The sequence below is a fragment of the Biomphalaria glabrata genome, chromosome 5 (genome assembly GCF_947242115.1).
Source record: "Biomphalaria glabrata chromosome 5, xgBioGlab47.1, whole genome shotgun sequence".
Classification (NCBI taxonomy): domain Eukaryota; kingdom Metazoa; phylum Mollusca; class Gastropoda; family Planorbidae; genus Biomphalaria; species Biomphalaria glabrata.
Window position 1 is genome coordinate 18121858 of NC_074715.1, and position 20088 is coordinate 18141945.

Consider the following 20088-nt stretch of genomic DNA (forward strand, 5'->3'; position numbering starts at 1 on the left):
ATCTAGATGTCGATTTCATTTCAAAGGAAACACAAATCAGTCAAGGGGCAACAAATTCATGGCTTCCGGAACTACAATAGCTGGGCAGGACACAAAGCATGATTCAGCAGACTTGTATTTAGCAGGTATTATTTCCTGGTGCGTGCATCGACACCAGTCATAGTGACAGAAACTGAAAACCTGGTTCAGTTTTATTCTTTCAAGGCTAGAAAATAAATCCCCTTCCCATTTCATTGCACCCTTCATTTGAGACTGTGACATGTGTCGTGACTGTTATAAGCTATAGGCCTATTTGTATTCGATCGTCTGTAGGACTGACTCTACTTATATATATATATATATATATATATATATATAAAGACTTCAATTAAAAGTAATCTTATAACTCCCTGGCGCATGCACGAACACACACATGAACGAACGCGCGCGGACACACTGAAACATCCACTTCACATTTCGTAGGCCAACACTCTGACAAATCCACAGTCCGGATCAGATGCTGAGCACTCTCTGGGGACACGTTTGAGTTCGGTGTGAGTAAATGGTGTCAGTTTAAATGTGGGGATTCTTACATATGACGTCTTAAGTCAGGGTAAGACAACGTTATCATTTAGAAATAACTATAACTGCCAAAATAATAATAATAATACAATAAATATCAGACTTGTAATTAGTCATTCAGACATTGTCGATTTGAAGGTTTTAAGTAATTAACTACTAAATTAATTATAAATTAACAAATTAATTATAAAGTAGGCCTGTAAATACGCAAATCATATTTTCAATAAAGCTGTACTGTTTTCTTCATGAAGAGGGTGCCCGGTCTAAGAAAAGGAACAAGTAAAATTGTTAGGCTCTGTAAAATGTTCAGTTTGTAATGTTTGGCCAAGCCACTGTAAAATGTTCAGTTTATAATGGTTGGCCAAGCCACTGTAAAATGTTCAGTTTGTAATGGTTGGCCAAGCCACTGTAAAACGTTCAGTTTGTAATGGTTGGCCAAGCCACTGTAAAATGTTCAGTTTGTAATGGTTGGCCAAGCCACTGTAAAACGTTCAGTTTGTAATGGTTGGCCAAGCCACTGTAAAATGTTCAGTTTGTAATGGTTGGCCAAGCCACTGTAAAATGTTCAGTTTGTAATGGTTGGCCATGCCACTGTAAAATGTTCAGTTTGTAATGGTTGGCCAAGCCACTGTAAAATGTTCAGTTTGTAATGGTTGGCCAAGCCACTGTAAAATGTTCAGTTTGTAATGGTTGGCCATGCCACTGTAAAATGTTCAGTTTGTAATGGTTGGCCAAGCCACTGTAAAATGTTCAGTTTGTAATGGTTGGCCATCCATCCATCCATCCCAGTGGCGCTACAGCCCATGGAGGGCTCTGGCCTGCTTTAACACATCCTTCCATTCAGATCTCTCCTGGGCCTTTCGTCTCCACGCCCTAACCCCAAGCTGCTTCAGATCTGCTTCCACGTCATCTATCCATCGCATTCGGGGTCTGCCTTTGGGTCGCCTGCCTTTTGGTTTTTGCCTGTATACGATTTTCGCCCCTCTGTTGTCTGACATTCTTTCAAGGTGACCTGCCCAACGTAGTCTGTTCTTTTTTATTTCGTTCACTATTGGTGGGTCTTCATATAATTGATATAACTCATGGTTAGTGCGTGTCCTCCACCCTGTTTCATCCTGTATGGCACCATAGATTTTCCTAAGGATTTTTCTTTCCCAAGTGTTAAGTAAATTTTCAGATGTCTTTGTCAGTGTCCAGGTCTCACTTCCATACATTGCTGCTGGTCTTATTATAGTTTTGTATATTATTTTCTTGGTTTTACTTGAAATCATTTTGCTCTTAAGTAGATGGTGGGTGCTATAAAATGCCCTGTTGCCTGCTGCTATTCTTTCCTTTATTTCTGTTAGTAGGTCATTTTTGAAATTAATAGTACTTCCTAAATATTTGAAAGTTTGGACGCTTTCAAATTCGTGGTCTTTGATTTTGATATTTTGTCCCTCTGTTTGATTGTCTCTTGTCATTGTGATGTACTTGGTTTTACTGTCATTGACCTCAAGTCCTGCTGGTCGAGATGCTGGCCATGCCACTGTAAAATGTTCAGTTTGTAATGTTTGCCCAAGCCACTGTAAAATGTTCAGTTTGTAATGTTTGGCCAAGCCACTGTAAAATGTTCAGTTTGTAAAGTTTGGCCAAGCCACTGTAAAATGTTCAGTTTGTAATGTAAAAAAACATCTTCGTATATTTTGCAATTTCGGGAGATTTCCAGGAGCTCCTGGTAAATCAGGAGGTCGCGTGAAATCTGTTATTAGTTATAAAATGGTTTAGTTTAATAATTTACACCTAGAATTAGCGCTCGTCCTATGAAAGTGCGTGGCCCACTGTGGGCGCATAGGTTGCAGTGGCTTAAGGCCGGTCCTGCTAAATTGCGGCGTATGCTACGCCGTGGGTCGACTAGTAATTATCTAATTGATCTAATTGGTTTGTAAAGGGTAAATCTCTTATTCAAAGCCTCAAGAAAAAAAAACAACATTTCCTTAAAAAAATAAAAATTCCTTTATCTAAGTGTCATATGGATGTGTGGTGCTGTGTTTCAGGTCACATGGTCACATCATAATATGAAAAACTGATTATTAATTATTGTTTTAAATTATGTTCCACTTATATTCATTTTAAATAGATTCTCTTTAAAAGAAAAAGTAAACATTTTTTTTTATAAACGTAGTAGTTAGTATGACACACCTGACTTAAACTTAGCAATACATTTGTAACAAAAAAAAATGACAAAAAATCTAAAACCGTTTGCATAAATGTGTTTAGAGAATGTTATATAGTCATCTCCCTCACTAAATAGCCTCCCGTGTTTGTTACTATTAATAGTGAATAGTTGTAAGAGTGGTGTACTGTTATGAAAAAAACTGCTTGCATTGTTGATTTAAAAAATTAAATTTTTCACTTTCAGAAAAGAAAAAAGTAACCGTTGCATCAGAACTTTGGAAGGTATAAAATATCATAATGTCGGATTTTCAATATCTTTTCTAGTTTACGAGATCTAAACGGACGTACGGACAGATAGACCACACAAAACTAACAGCGTCTATTCCCCTTTTGGGGGCCACTAAAAATCAGTTTCATTTCTATACACAAAATAAGAGAAACATTTAAAAAAAAAAGAAAGCTTATACCAAGTGTAATTGTATCAATTAGTATGGATCAGTCTTGTAATTAAATGTGTAATATATGTAATAGATCTGGACCAACGAAATTAAATCTGTGCGATTAGAAATATTTTTACCAAATGTTTTTGTTTAGCGCTATTTCATGCTTCTAGCATTCTTAATACGCTATGATCGTATTACTTATCTGGACCAGTTGGGAAAATGAAAAAAAAAGGGATATCTGGGGGAATTTTACTTTCACTTTTTCACATTTATAGGGTGTCACTGAGATCTTCAATTGGCACTTTAATTTATTCGATAGATCTAGATCTATTTCTTTTTTTTTTTCAGTTATCTAAAAAAGATTGTTATTGATGTTGATCTGATCTAAAGAAATGGGCGGCAACTCTTCAAAGTCTAAAAAAACGAACATACAACTATCTGTGACTGAAACTCTTGAATCAAGCCTCAACAGCAGCACATCTTCACAAAAGGATAAGAAATACAACAAAAATGTGAACAAAAAGAAGAAATCCAACAGCGTCAAAATCAAAGCTGATAAAAAGTCCCCCAAGAAACATAAACAATCTTTCTGTGAGTCGCAGACGATTGAGCAAGTTCTGATTGAGGACATGTCCGTTTCCGGTTGCAAGCTGCTTGCGCCTAACTCACCAGTTTATAGGAAAAAGTCTTCATGCCCTTCCTGTGAAGCAAAAGACATTCTGTTAGGCAAAAACAGGTCAAGGTCGGGGTCAGAGAGATCGTTACGGTTCAGTGATTTTAATAAAGTGTTGAGGAGAACGAAAGTTTACGAATGGGAGATGACTCCCCTTGACATAGCATTAGAAGACGTCAGGGAGGTATGTAATGTTTTTTTTACAAAGCTTATAGCAACTCACTCTGTCTGTCTGTCTGGGTGAATTCTTTGACAGCTTATAGCAACTCACTCTGTCTGTCTGTCTGTCTGGGTGGATTCTTTGACAGCTTATAGCAACTCACTCTGTCTGTCTGTCTGGGTGAATTCTTTGACAGCTTATAGCAACTCACTCTGTCTGTCTGGGTGAATTCTTTGACAGCTTATAGCAACTCACTCTGTCTGTCTGTCTGGGTGAATTCTTTGACAGCTTATAGCAACTCACTCTGTCTGTCTGTCAGGGTGGATTCTTTGACAGCTTATAGCAACTCACTCTGTCTGTCTGTCTGTCTGGGTGGATTCTTTGACAGCTTATAGCAACTCACTCTGTCTGTCTGTCTGGGTGAATTCTTTGACAGCTTATAGCAACTCACTCTGTCTGTCTGTCTGGGTGGATTCTTTGACAGCTTATAGCAACTCACTCTGTCTGTCTGTCTGTCTGGGTGGATTCTTTGACAGCTTATAGCAACTCACTTTGTCTGTCTGTCTGTCTGGGTGGATTCTTTGACAGCTTATAGCAACTCACTCTGTCTGTCTGGGTGGATTCTTTGACAGCTTATAGCAACTCACTCTGTCTGTCTGTCTGGGTGAATTCTTTGACAGCTTATAGCAACTCACTCTGTCTGTCTGTCTGGGTGAATTCTTTGACAGCTTATAGCAACTCACTCTGTCTGTCTGTCTGGGTGAATTCTTTGACAGCTTATAGCAACTCACTCTGTCTGTCTGTCTGTCTGTCTGGGTGGATTCTTTGACAGCTTATAGCAACTCACTCTGTCTGTCTGTCTGTCTGGGTGGATTCTTTGACAGCTTATAGCAACTCACTCTGTCTGTCTGTCTGTCTGGATTCTTTGACAGCTTATGGCTGCCTGGTCGTGCGGTTTGATCGCTGGACTGTCGTTTGGATTTATCGACGGTCGAGAGTTCAAACCCAGCCCGCTCCCATCCCCCGTCGTCCTGCGGGAGGTTTGGACTAAGAAGTAAACTATCTTCAACTCTGAAGGAACATCCGAAACGTATAAAACATTTTACAAACATTTTATAGCAACTCACTCTGTCTGTCTGTCTGTCTGGGTGAATTCTTTGACAGTTTGTAGCAACTCACTCTGTCTGTCTGTCTTTCTGGGTGGATTCTTTGACAGCTTATAGCAACTCACTCTGTCTGTCTGTCTGGGTGGATTCTTTGACACGATATTCCTCCCACTTCCCTTTCTTGGATCAAGTTAAAATTTTGCAAAATTATTTATAGTCAAAGACAACACATGAATCCATCAAAAGTAATCAGTTATTTCATGGTAATTCATTAATTTTCTTTTGTTTTCCCAACTGAAAAATCTTGCTTTGAAATTCGGTAAATGCTATCTAGTAAAATGATATCTGGACTTAATCAAATTGAAATGCTTCATTCATACAGAGAAAAATCTAAAGCTAAACAATTTTCAAACAAAAAATATTAACAAATTTTATTTTATTAGTTAAAAAAAAGTGCGCGCAAACAAAACAAAAAAAAAATTCAAAGCTAGTGCGGACATGTACAGGGTGTATAATTATACAACAGAATCTATGGTCCAATATGAAATCAAAGAAAAAAGTAAAGTTCACCCTCTCAGACATTTTGGTCTGGCAGATGATGTAAAGGTCATCTGTTTCTGTCCCCTGAGGCTAACAGAGGGTGTCATGTGGCCAGCACAACGACCAACCGCCTTTACTTTTCCCCCAACTGATGTCAGGTACCCATTAGAGCTGGGTGGACTCAGAGGCGCCCAAAGATCCCGAAATTAAAAATCCCAGTCTTCACCAGGATTCGAACCCAGCAACCCCTGTTCAGAAGTCAAGCACTTTACCGCTAAGCCACAGGGCCTCAAATCAAAGAAAACATACTAATTATAACTTTTAAAATAAGTATTTATCATTGAAACTAATAAATTCGATAAATAGTTGCCTGAATCAGCCAGAAATTGATTATCATGTGTCATTCGATTGACATGAAATGAGTAGGGCGTAATTATCTTCTATGTTGAGTAATATTTAAGGTAAGAATAATTTGCATCAATTTCCAGCACTCTAGGAAACAAAAACAAAAATCTTGCTTCATGTTTAATGACAAGGAATATGGGTGGGCATATAAGTGGTACCGTATCATTCTCTATGGGTGGGCATATGAGTGGTACCATAGCATTCTCTATGGGTGGGCATATGAGTGGTACCATAGCATTCTCTATGGGTGGGCATATGAGTGGTACCATAGCATTCTCTATGGGTGGGCATATGAGTGGTACCATAGCATTCTCTATGGGTGGGCATATGAGTGGTACCATAGCATTCTCTATGGGTGGGCATATGAGTGGTACCATAGCATTCTCTATGGGTGGGCATATGAGTGGTACCATAGCATTCTAGACAAATAACATAAAAAAAAATTACTTATATTGAAGACAAAAACGTGTTCAGGTCCTTTTGTACTTAAAGGTTGAGTGTACACGAATTATTCAACGAATTAGTAATGTCACTACTCTTTAAAAAATATATTACGCTAAGACTGTTGAAACCATAGACCAGTAACAATTTAGTGTACGCAATAGTCTATGTAGCCTGTAGCAACTCTATACACATTATGCATCTAAAATGTGAGCACCAGGCTAATATTACTAAATCATTGAGATCATTTAACTAACCTTAGTTCAATACTAAATCATTGAGATCATTTAACTAACCTTAGTTCAATACTAAATCGATACTATACGGACTTCTTAAATCGTGAACATTCATGGCCCCGTGTATAATTACAATTACTTAAGATGACTTTGTACAGTTTTTAAATATATTTTAAATTTGAAATAGCCTATTTATATATAGCATATATATATATATATCTTATCTTCTTATCTTATATAATACAGACGTTACTTCAAAAAAGAAGATGATTACGTCCTACGCGTCATGCATTTAGTCATGCATATTAACCAATGACTTAAATTCTGCCAAGTCACTGGTTTTCCTGGCTAGCTCAGGCAACCCATTCCATGCTCAAATAGCACTAGGGAAGAAGGAGTATTTGTACAAATTTGTCCTAGCATATGGGACGAGGAATGTGCCTTTATCTTTGTGTCTTTCAGAGTATTTTATTAAATTTTGTTTTTGTATTTGAAGATTATGGTTCAGTGTTTTATGTATGATTGTTACTTTACTTTTGAGCCTTCTGTCCTGAAGGATTTCTAAATTTAGTGATTTTACTAAAGGTGTTACTCTAGTCAAATGTGAATATTCGTTTGTTATGAATCTCACTGCTCTATTTTGTGTCTGTTCCAGTTTCTTAATGTTTTCTTGAGTTGAGGGTTCCCAAACGGAGGATGCATATTCTATTATTGGCCTAACCAAGGTTAAATAACATTTTAGTTTTATGTTCTTATTTGATTTATAGAAATTTCTTTTAATAAATCCTAATGCTTTGTTTGATATTTTTTTGTAGTTTCATCAATATGTGGATATATATATATATCCACGCTAATCAGTATTATATAAATGTGTATAACCAAATCTGGTATAAAAAAATCCTTAGTTTTTTTTGTTTTTTTTTGTTATTTTGTTGTCGCGATTCTTGTTTCTTCTGACGTCTGCTGACACAGAGAGCACACTCTGTGTTCGTTTTTCCGGAAACTTATAAGTGCTATGTCAAGTGTGTCCAAAAGGAGTGAAGAACAAGATCTGTTTGGTATGTGTGTTAAGTTAGATCAAGAGACAAAGTACATCATGATTCGAGATCGAGGCTGCTGGTTCAATTTAAAGTAAAAGTATCGAAAGTAACCATGGCATTACAATAATATTTCGAAACAAATAAGATGAAACAGATTGGTTTAGCTGTATGATATATCTATGAAAAGGGAAGTAAATAGATCTCTAGTTATTACAGAGAAACACAGACTATTATGTTTCCTTACATCAATGCATAGGGTGTTGATAAGAGCTAAGCAAGGGAGGAAACCCATTTAATTATTGAAATGTTTGTTTGGCAAAGAATAAATGTGTAGAGATTTTAATCTTCTTCTGTTTCAGAACGATATCATTTCTGACCATTGTAGTGGACAGAACAATAAAACGTTTACCTGTACGATGTGGGATGGTTTCGGGGGTAATTTTAGCCCAAAGAGATAGAGGCTTCAATGAACAAATCTGTACCAATCAAATGTGTACCATAATTTATCAGTCAAAATAACTCACTATTTTTTTCATGACCATGCCAGCAAATGTTGCAACCTGTAATTTGTATTTAATGACAAAAAGATTTTATAAAGCATGCATTCACTTTGACCCAGTTACGTCATGATAAGTTCGCCTCTTTTCTGGTCAATAATCTGCGAGGGTGTACTGAGGGCAGCACATCGACCAACTATCTTTGCTTCAACGAGGTCAAAGTCGTGTTTGTAGCTTGTTGAACTCAAGGAATTTAAATCGGAAATACAATTCTTGGTGCCTTCTGTGGGACTAGAACTTGCGTCTTTAGTGTCGGCAGTTTTCTGTGTCTTCTCTAGGACAAGAGCTTGCGTCTTTCGTATCGGCAATTTTCTGTGTCTTCTCTGGGACTAGAACTTGCGTCTTTCGTATCGGCAATTTTCTATGTCTTCTCTGGGACTAGAACTTGCGTCTTTCGTATCGGCAATTTTCTGTGTCTTCTCTGGGACTAGAACTTGCGTCTTTCGTATCGGCAATTTTCTGTGTCTTCTCTGGGACTAGAACTTGCGTCTTTCGTATCGGCAATTTTCTATGTCTTCTCTGGGACTAGAACTTGCGTCTTTCGTATCGGCAGCTTGAACCCCTTGATTGACTTTAATGTATTTTCCATCATAACGGTTTTAGGCAGTAATTACGCTGTATACATTGGTTTCAACTTTTTCATTTATTTTATTTGATTTTCATTCATTAAACATTCTTGTTTAGATTGACCTACTCGCTCTTCTGAGTTTTTTTATGAATAACAAAGACTCAAGTAATTTTATCATATTTAAAAAATGCATTGCTTTGAAGGGAACTTGAAAGGAAAAAAATAAATAAACTTTTATTATTAAGAAAGAATTCAATGCAGAGGCGTCGCTGGCCTTGGGGGAAAAGTTCATGGTCATACATATACCTCCGTCCCTGTGTGTATGTATATATTTTTAAATGTATCACCTTTTGTTTTTTTTTCAGGTGAGAATAATAAGTCTTTTAAAAAGTCATATGCAATCTAAAAAAATAAAACTCTACATAAGACTTTCATCAAGATTTAATCATATGATTGCGTTCGGCAGACACCTATTTAGGCATTCTACAACATAACTACATAGTGACTATAGTATCTAGATTGTTGTATTAATTGGATCTAACAGTAGAATAAATAAATGTTGAGTTGTTTCTCATGGTCTTGAGTCTGAGAAAATTGCTTCAAAGCTGCGATGACCTTCGCTCTAATAATCATAAACTAGTCCTCTTCTGAGAAGGCCGTTCCGAAGTAGCATTGGGGCTGATGGTCAAAGATTAGCGTGACCGCGGTACAAGCAGCTGATATTTAACACGTTGGTCGAGTGCCCCGTACTTTTGAAAGGCAATTAATTGAAGACCAATGCTCTCCTTTAGTCAAAGGTTTCCAAGTTATAGTTTTAAGTTAGCAAATCAGTATAAATTATCGTGAGAGAATATTTCCAAAGATTTTAAAACAAATGATGCGGTAATACTGTCTCTTTAGGCCCTAATGTGGAAGCAGGTAATAATATAAACTGTAAAATAGATAGATATAGGCCTACTTTACAATACACTAATAAATCGTCTGTTTTGAATCTAAGAGAGATGTGTTGTCTAGGCAGATTATCTTTTAAAAACAATATCCGATTTTTAAAGAAACAATTTTCATTGTTCAAGGTTAAGCAAGAAAATACAATATCAGATAACACAAGAAAGCAATTTGGATAAATGTGGGAGCGATATTATGCCTAAGTTACCTAAAGAAAAACGTATTTTTTTTTAAAAAAAAGGAAAAATGTGAGAAACAATATCATTGACGCCAACCTATATGATCGCTAGAGTGACCTTTTAAATGTCTTCAAAATCTCTTTATAAGCTTGTTTCTCTGTTCAGTGCTTTCTTGGTCACCAATCTCACTATCTCTTTCCGCTGTCTAGGGCTATGTCTTCCCAAAGGTTCTGTTTGATTACATAACACATAGTAGAGATAAGGACGAACATTTGGTTTTCTTTTTTGTAGCCCTCAGTCTGGCAATATTTCAAAGTTTGCCTTCAAATCTGGAATTGAGCCTTCTCCTAAGAATTGCAGGACTTTGCCCAAGTGATACGACCTAGGCTACAAATGCCCAAGTGATACTACCTAGGCTACAAATGCCCAAGTGATACTACCTAGACTACAAATGCCCAAGTGATACTACCTAGGCTACAAATGCCCAAGTGATACTACCTAGGCTACAAATGCCCAAGTGATACTACCTAGACTACAAATGCCCAAGTGATACGACCTAGGCTACAAATGCCCAAGTGATACGACCTAGGCTACAAATGCCCAAGTGATACTACCTAGACTACAAATGCCCAAGTGATACTACCTAGGCTACAAATGCCCAAGTGATACTACCTAGACTACAAATGCCCAAGTGATACTACCTAGGCTACAAATGCCCAAGTGATACTACCTAGGCTACAAATGCCCAAGTGATACTACCTAGGCTACAAATGCCCAAGTGATACTACCTAGGCTACAAATGCCCAAGTGATACTACCTAGGCTACAAAAACTCGCTGCTCAGAATCCCAATGTGACTTCCGCTCAAAGAGATTCAATATTGGCATGATATTCATGATAAAGTGCAGTAAACAAAGAATGCCTTTGTGCATTGCGTTCATTGACCTGGCTAAAGCATTCGATCTTGTCAGCAGAGTTGGTCTCTTTAACATTTTTTTACAGAAAATAGGCTGTCCAGCCAAGCTTCTAGAAGTGATTGTTTCTGGATGTGACCTGGCCCCGACTAGGTTGTGGAAACAATTTTCACTGTTCATCCACCATGCTTTTAGCTAGGGAATGACCTATGTAGCTAGAGCTGGTTAACTTGCTTTACGTTGCTAGAGCTGGTTAACTAAATATACGTTGCTAGAGCTGGTTAACTTAATATACGTTGATAGTGCTGGTTAACTAAATATACGTATCTAGAGCTGGTTGACTAGATATACTTACCTAGAGCTGGTTAACTAAATAAACGTAGATAGAGCTGTATAAACTCGAAGGTGTCATGCCTTCAATTCTAAGTACGAGAAAACCAAAAACTAAAACAAACAAGCAAAATATAAAGAGTCCTTAAAAAAAAAAAACAAAGCATATCCACGAGGAAGAACTCCACACTTACAACTATATCTGTCAATAATGTAGAAAATATTTCACTTAATCGATATCCAACAAAATAATTAATTACAAGTAATTAATTGACTGATTGGTTAACTTTTTAAAAAAATTGATTAATGTCTTGTCATAGTCAATGAATAATTGTGCAAAGTTTCAACTTGATTCTAGAATGGGTCTGGGAGAAATAATGTTTACAAAATTTGTACCATACATAGCTCGCTGATATAAGCTTTGTCAAAATTACACAGATTTTCACTTTATTCTCTGTGCTCTATGTGAATCTCCCAATGCTCTAATACTAGACGAAGTCGTTTCTAAGAGTCAATAAAATCTGTACATTCCGTTGCTAACCTTGTTCTTGTGTTTTTGCTCAAACTTCAGCCCAAACCAGAAGACGTGTGTTACATCTGCGGAGTTTATACAGGGCATCACGTCAGAATATGTCGCGTGTGTATGAAAGCTTACCACGACGGCTGCCTTTTGAAGATTGGACATCCGCTAACAGAGAAACACAGAAAACTGATTACTAGCAAGCAATGGAGCTGCCACCAGTGTGTGAGTATTGAGACAATGCTTTGTGTTTATTCTTTGGAATCTGTTTGAAAGGATGCATAGATCTATTTAAAGGATTGTTCACGAGAAGGCTCACATAAAATTAATGGCCGAGAGATAGACCAGTTTACTTTTAGGGTGTAAGTACCCAACTCATAGCCAATTACATGTTGAACTTTTTTTTCACTACAATGTTTTTGTTTGAATAGCGAATGTGTTGTAGAAACCCTGCTTATAAGGGCACCCTCGTGTTTTAGCCTTTGATAAAGTAAACTAGCTCTGATTGAGAGGAATTTACAACAGACAAATAAGAAATAGTACTTCATGCGACCCTTCCAATCCCTTTCATTCAGGGAGTATATCTTAAAATCCTAGAAATCAAATGTATGAACTAAACGTCATAGTTTCGTCATAGTGGTAAGGTTTGAACGTTTATAAGGAGGAATGGGTCTTATGAAAATATATTTCTTCATTCTACACCAGGCGGCGCTCAACCATCTTTTAACACAAGAGGAAGTACGTACTGCTTTGGAAGATCTGCAAGATTTGGACATTTGTAAAGGTGAACTCAGATCTATCTTTAGATTAATTCTCTCTTTTTCTCTCAATCTATGTCTCTTTTTATTCTCTCTCTCTCTCTCTCTTAGTTTTAGACTATTTCTTTCAGCCTCTCTCTCTCTCAGTTTTAGACTATTTCTGTCGGCCTCTCTCTCTCTCTCTCTCAGTTTTAGACTATTTCTGTCGGCCTCTCTCTCTCTCAGTTTTAGACTATTTCTGTCGGCCTCTCTCTCTCTTTCTCTCTCAGTTTTAGACTATTTCTGTCGGCCTCTCTCTCTCTTTCTCTCTCAGTTTTAGACTATTTCTGTCGGCCTCTCTCTCTCTCTCTCTCTCTCTCTCTCTATCTATCTTTATTGTTTCTTTCCTTTTTTTTCTTTCTGTCGTTCTTTTTCTTTTCTATTTTTATTGTATTTTTTCCTTGACTGAATTTATTTCCCTTTTCTCAATATATTCTTCAACTGTTTATCTTTCTCTCTTTCTGTTACATACACATATGAAACGATTATTTCTCTTATTCTTTATAGAAATATTGAATATGAAATACTTTCTTTTTTTTTTTCATGCGTTGGTACCCACCCCTCTCTTGTTTCCTATTCATCCACTGTGCTTCACTCTCTTAATACTTTCCATACTTCCATGACAAGCCCACAATTCAAATGTTAGATGATGGATAAAGGCTTAAAGATACAATCTCTTATCAGATAACATCACTGAAGAAAGCTATCTCAGCTACTGTAAGCAGTCCCTGAACAGAGAAGGCAAAATCTTCACAGCGGAGAAAGAGGGGAGTAGCCTGACCAGGTTTCACATCTTTGCCAAAGACAAGGTTGTCAGTTGGACTGATTTCTTGAACATGGAGGGGATCAGGATCTTGAGTAGAAGAAATAAAGTAAGACTGTTTTAACACAAGACTTATTGGGACTATTTCAAACAGTGTAGTAGCAAGGTATCCTTGGGCCCAGGTTAAAGACTTTGATGATGCCCCCCTCCCCCACAAACACACCTTTCTCCGCACTGATAAACTAGAAAGATGAGTGTGATAAAAAAAAATCGAGTCATCCTGTAGCTATACACATATTTACACTTAGACAAAGACACTGTACACATATGTTCACTTACACAAACACACTGTACTATATTTTTACAAGTAAAAGTTAAAACTTCTAATAGTGTCATGACATTAAATGTTTGAACGCCTTCTTATAAGTAGCAGGATGATATCTCCCAATGGGCACTTATTCAGGAGATCGGGCGTAATGTACCTTTTCTCGCTATGGTTGCGATGCCACTGACTCTCCTTAGCAATTATTTTAATTGGGTAAAGGTTTTCCATCAATACTATTATAAGAAAGAATTAACAAGGTTACAAAGACAGTTTGTGTGGAAACACAAACTCAAAATTGGCCCCCTCAGTGATCCACCCAGGCAGGTAAAAAGGCAGGTATCCATATTTTCAGAAAAAAAACATCAGAATTAAATTCTATCAAAGATATCAAAGTTTTAGAAGATTCAGAATGCAAATAAAGAAAATTAAAGCAAATAAAGAGACTTTTTACCTAATGTCTGGTCTGGAATCGGGAATATCGTTAATAGATGTGCTGCTTATTATGTCATAGATATTGAACACTATCTCTCCAGAAGTGCTATTTGATAATAAAAAGTAACGACACTAAGCAGCGGGTCTCCTTAATAAAAAATCAGTTAAAATATCAAGATAAATTGCTTTGAGTTAACTCTGTGTAGACATTTCTATAGCCAGCGACTAGATTCTATCAATTGTCCTTTTCTACGCACAATTAATGTTAGAATAATTTCCTGATAGCTTTTAATGACTACTTTTAATGACTACTTTTAATGACTACTTTTTTCACTAAAGGATTCCCTGGTGCATTTATTGACACAATCTGAACTAGCCGAGGCAAGGAAAACTTTCAAAACACTGGACAAGAAAGGCTTAGGCATGGTCAGCAAATCTGAAGTACAGCAATTCCTGGACAGGTCAGATGTGTATTATTGTGTGTGTGTGTGTGTCTTTACTATCTCAATATTCAAGCTATCTCTTCAGTTTTGTAGTCCATGACTATGACTATCACATTGTCTGCTTTTCATGTGGTATCCTGGTGGACAATTTTGGTATTATAATTTCTATTGTATTTTATTTTTTTGGGGTCGCCTGCTTGATTTGTGGATTTCTAACAAGATATATAATAACCCTAGATACGATTAGTATTTGATTGTCATAGTTTCGTACTTTGGTTTTGTAGTCGTGCTCAAGCAAAAGTATACAGATAACTGTAAGGCTCATAACGAAAAGCTATTAAGGAGCCTCCCATTTTCCCCAAGCGTTAGTTTTTCACGAACCAAGAGCCCCCAGACTTTTTCTCTGGATATTTCTTTTTCCAAAACTCATAGTCAATGTAAAAGAGCCATTCAATGCATTGCTTTATTAAAACATAGTTATTCTTATGTATCAACAGCACAAAAACGAGAGTTAGCTCCTACTTCCCAGACGACAGCATGATGTATATTGATGAAGACTTAGACAGGTAGGATTTAAAAGTGTAAGGTTAGAGTTCCAACGACCGCATGATGTCTATTGATGAAGACTTAGTTAGTATTTTAAAGTGTAAGGTTAGAGTTCAAACGACCGCATGATGTATATTGATGAAGACTTAGTTACGATTTTAAAGTGTAAGGTTAGGGTTCAAACGACAGCTTTCATATCCTTTATTTTTTAATTGATTATTCATTCATTCATTGGCCTCCTTCAGTCGTAAAACGACTATGGTTCATCTCGAACACGTTTTCATAAGGCTGTGGAGCCCTATTTTGGAGAGACACTCCCGTCCACAAATATTGCAGGTCAAGGTGGCTTTCGCTTTGGTGTAGAGGAGCTAACCTATTTCCGTGTGGCATGCTTTTCTTCAAGAATCGAGGCCCAGGTTTTCTGTCTATAGCTTTCTTGGTCACCGTCTCTCTCCAACTAGTGCGGTCTAAGGTTATGGCTATGTCTTGATTATTAATTAATATATAATATTAATATATAATAATATAATTAATATATAATTAATAAAATGTAATTAATATTTTTTTCGAGCAATTCTTGCATGGAAAGAACAGTAAGGGTGGTGGTGACTTCAAAGATGGCATCGCACGTTTCAGGGTTTAATAAGCGCGTGAACGTTTGTTGACATTCGTCAATTTAAAAAAAAAATATTTTAAAGACCCCCCCCCCCCCCCCCAACTCATCCAACAATCTTAAAAGTCAAGAGCTGTAAATTGTTGAGTAACCAACTAAAGTAAGCCCTGACCTATAGATAATCGGGAGCCGGAAAACAATCGTGATGCCTGTCATTTTCTTCAAACACCATGTGAGTGAGGGGCTTGTGAGGATAAATTAAACTTTTTCGAAAGCCTGGGATAAAAAACAACAACATGCAAGTTAAGATCATGTGACTTCCCAGACCTGACAAAAAGAAATTTAAGAAAATAAAAACTTGATCTCAGTAAATTGTTTCTTTATCAAACAAATGCATGAGAATGGAACACGATGAGAAGTTGTACAGCAATGGCATAAATACATGTTTGTTATTTAAAAAAAATTATGTTAATTTATGTTGTTTTTTTTCTGCAGTCCAGTGACTTGGGGAGACTTTTTACGAGACAGAGCGATTTATTTCCTGGGTCAACGCATCAATCTAATGAGAGCTACGGACGGAGACTTCTCTGAAGACAACGCCGATAAGGCAAGCACAGCCATGTCGTTTGACTCGATGGACGACGATGAAGAGTACACTTCATGTACACCAGACTTTGACCAGTCTTCCGATCATCACTGCCACCATTATCCTACAACAAACGCAGAACCCAACAGGAAAGTCCTGGACGATATCTCTAAGGAATATACCGTCAGAGTCAGCGTCAATAAAACGATGCTGGATGACATCGACGTGGAGCTACAGAAATGTCACAAACTGCAAGAGCTTCAAGCTAGCAGTTCTGCAGAGTCTCCAGAGACTAGTTCTCAAGCCACGGGTGTATCACCGGGCCTGGAAAACGTCCAGAACGAAGGTAAAGTAGACACTGAAACAGTCAAACCAGCACGAGTAACTCCAGATAGAATCGAATCAATTTCTTATAACGATAGCCTTCACGCGACTATCCCATGGGATAATCTAGGGGACAGGTCGCCTCAGAAAAGCCAAGAAGAGAAACAGCTCAACAGGAGGTCGGAAGTGATAACTCGCAAACAAGTTAAATCTAATCAAGCTCGCGCCGTCTCGCAAGTTGCCTGCAGATCTGGCAAAAATGTCATGGCACCTGCTTATGGTAATCTGGTGGGTAGAGTACATAATGGTGAATGGGGATTTTGACAGTTTTAGAATAAGCTGTGCTTTATTTTTTTTTGTTAAGTGTCTCGTGTGACATCATTTGAACACTTAAGTAGATAGGCCTACACTGTGTTTTGATGAATTTGCGAGGGATCTAAAAAAAAATATAATTTCACCTGATTATTAATGGGTTTTAAAATGTAGGCCTACAGTGTAGCTGCATTAAGAATGGACATAACGAAATGTATGGTATTTACTACCAAGTAAAAGCATATATTCCAATTATGCTTTAGATCTTAATATTCTAAAGCAAGTGTTTAGATTCATAATAAGACTTTCTTGTAAATTGAATGTGTGTTTTTTTTTAAAGATATATATTTATTGAACTTCATTAATGTCTACTAAAGAAAATTTTCCAGAGCACTCTACAATGTGGAAATATATTGTAAATATTTTTCATTTGTTAGTTAGGCCTACTTATTGTTTTAATTCCAAACGGACTTTGTATTGAACAAATATTTTGGTCCTAAATGATATGTTTATATATGAAAGGGAAAACATCTTTCATCCTGATACACCAACTAACTTGTCTATTCTTGACCAACTAACTTGTCTATTCTTGACCAACTAACTTGTCTATTCTTGACCAACTAACTTGTCTATTCTTTATCAACTAACTTGTCTATTCTTGACCAACTAACTTGTCTATTCTTGACCAACTAACTTGTCTATTCTTGACCAACTAGCTTGTCTATTCTTGACCAACTAACTTGTCTATTCTTGACCAACTAACTTGTCTATTCTTGACCAACTAACTTGTCTATTCTTGACCAACTAACTTGTCTATTCTTGACCAACTAACTTGTCTATTCTTGACCAACTAACTTGTCTATTATTGACCAACTAACTTGTCTATTCTTTATCAACTAACTTGTCTATTCTTTACCAACTAACTTGTCTATTCTTGACCAACTAACTTGTCTATTCTTGACCAACTAACTTGTCTATTCTTTATCAACTAACTTGTCTATTCTTGACCAACTAACTTGTCTATTCTTGACCAACTAACTTGTCTATTATTGACCAACTAACTTGTCTATTCTTTATCAACTAACTTGTCTATTCTTTACCAACTAACATGTCTATTATTTACCAACTAACTTGTCTATTATTTACCAACTAACTTGTCTATTCTTTTGTCTATTATGTACACATCTTAAGGTATGCCCAGCAAAACAATCAGGCTTGATCTTAATGGTCACCAGTGCACTGTCTTCTAGTTCCATGTACTTCTTTTGGTTAGCAGTACACAGTCTTCTAGTCCCATGTACTCCTTTTGGTTAGCAGTGCACTGTCTTCTAGTCCCATGTACTCCTTTTGGTTAGCAGTGCACTGTCTTCTAGTCCCTACACTGTCTTCTAGTCCCATGTACTCCTTTTGGTTAGCAGTGCACTGTCTTCTAGTCCCATGTACTCCTTTTGGTTAGCAGTGCACTGTCTTCTAGTCCCTACACTGTCTTCTAGTCCCATGTACTCCTTTTGGTTAGCAGTGCACTGTCTTCTAGTCCCATGTACTCCTTTTGGTTAGCAGTGCACTGTCTTCTAGTCCCTACACTGTCTTCTAGTCCCATGTACTCCTTTTGGTTAGCAGTGCACTGTCTTCTAGTCCCATGTACTCCTTTTGGTTAGCAGTACACTGTCTTCTAGTCCCATGTACTTGTTTTGGTTAGCAGTGCACTGTCTTCTAGTCCCATGTACTCCTTTTGGTTAGCAGTGCACTGTCATCTAGTTCCACATGCTCCATGCTTACTTTCATGCTTGTACAAAGTTGTTTTTTTTTTTGTTTCTAAGCAATTAGTACACATTTACCTGCATTGATATGCTTAATTTCTTTCACAACCCAAATGAATATGCTTAACTTTTTCGAATGATTATATCCAAAAATATGCTTGAATACAAGTCTCTCCTTTGTTTTACCAAATAAAAAAACAACTAACAACTTTTTGAGTTGCAATATGCACACAACTAATACATTTCTACTGGTAGACACATGTTCATCATAAATGAAATGAGCAAAATGTGACGCTGGAAACTAGTGATGGGGGCTTAACTGCTGACCTAACTGAATTTCTACTTGTTATGGACAATAAAATTATCCTATCTTAGTGAAGCGATCCCAAAGGTTTTGATGAAAATCTAAGCCCCTTGAAGTCAAATCTGTTTCAATGGTTCAGTAGTAATGGGGAGGTTTACTAGTACACTATCTTCTTTCAGGGACTTTTTCTATTACTATAGTGTATGGACTATTCATTTTTTTTTGACACGGCCCAATGAGATATAAAACACTTTGTTTCACAGACCCAGATCTCCAGCTCAATACAAGGCTCTGATGTTTGATCCATTGATACAGGCTCAAGTGAAACATATTAAATCAGATGGTCATTGCCCACTTCTACAAGGTCCGAAATTGGTGTCCAGTTTGGACTAAATAAATAACCAGCTGTAGGAAATAATTTGGTAGCAGTAGATGTGTAGAGTTTTGTAACACTTACTATTAGTGTATATATTAACAACAAAAAATGTACTGTCTATGGATTCATTAACTTAATGGCCAAATTTCTCCAGATACCAGGAGCAAAGAAGGGCCATTGCGCTGGTCACTCTAATGTCGACCAATTGAAACAAGTATAAAAAACATCACCTCACCTCCCTCCTGCTGTTGGAAAAATTGAATATGAAAAGTGTAATATCAGATCAGGCTTCAATAGTTATCAAAACAATCTGCTTTTGTGTATATTAATAAGTAGATATTCTTTTTTTGCTATTTGGAAACAAAACATTTTGCTATTAAATTTTAGGGGGATGATGTGGTGTTTTGTTTTTCCCTGTATATTATAATGAGCCTACTGAAAATTGAAATGCATTTTATGATAATAGCCTATGAAGATCAGCTTGTTTCATCATTTTATTGCTTAACATTGTCTCATTATGAATCATTTGGCTTCAATCCAATGTTTCTGTCAATATTATTTCACAAAGCATGTTAAACTTATATGTAATTAGTCAATTAAAGGTTAATTAATTTTTGTGTATAATAAATTTGTGGGGTGTTTATTTTATACTCTTTGAATGGCAGGTTTTATCTACAAGTGCAGAGCATAATAACTTTTATAGCAAACAAAACATAAGCTATTTGAATAGTTATTG

The 20088-nt window shown here is 36.7% G+C and overlaps 1 protein-coding gene across 3 annotated transcripts; it reads left to right on the top strand.

Annotated features, from left to right (window-relative positions):
• On the top strand, positions 1 to 19980 carry LOC106060853 (PHD finger protein 24-like). Of its 3 annotated transcripts, none has more exons than XM_056029780.1 (9): positions 1 to 125; positions 3507 to 4015; positions 11823 to 11996; positions 12477 to 12555; positions 13253 to 13440; positions 14428 to 14549; positions 15029 to 15097; positions 16186 to 16888; positions 19240 to 19980. In XM_056029780.1, the coding sequence occupies exons 2-9, from the start codon at positions 3551 to 3553 to the stop codon at positions 19276 to 19278; spliced, it is 1839 nt and encodes a 612-aa protein (XP_055885755.1). In that variant the 5' UTR covers positions 1 to 125; positions 3507 to 3550; the 3' UTR covers positions 19279 to 19980. The 3 variants fall into 3 exon arrangements, with proteins under 3 accessions (XP_055885755.1, XP_055885754.1, XP_055885756.1); XM_056029779.1 differs by lacking the exon at positions 1 to 125 and adding an exon at positions 209 to 592; XM_056029781.1 differs by lacking the exon at positions 1 to 125 and adding an exon at positions 223 to 592 and having other exon boundaries at positions 16186 to 16622.
• Positions 19981 to 20088: the final 108 nt, after the last annotated feature.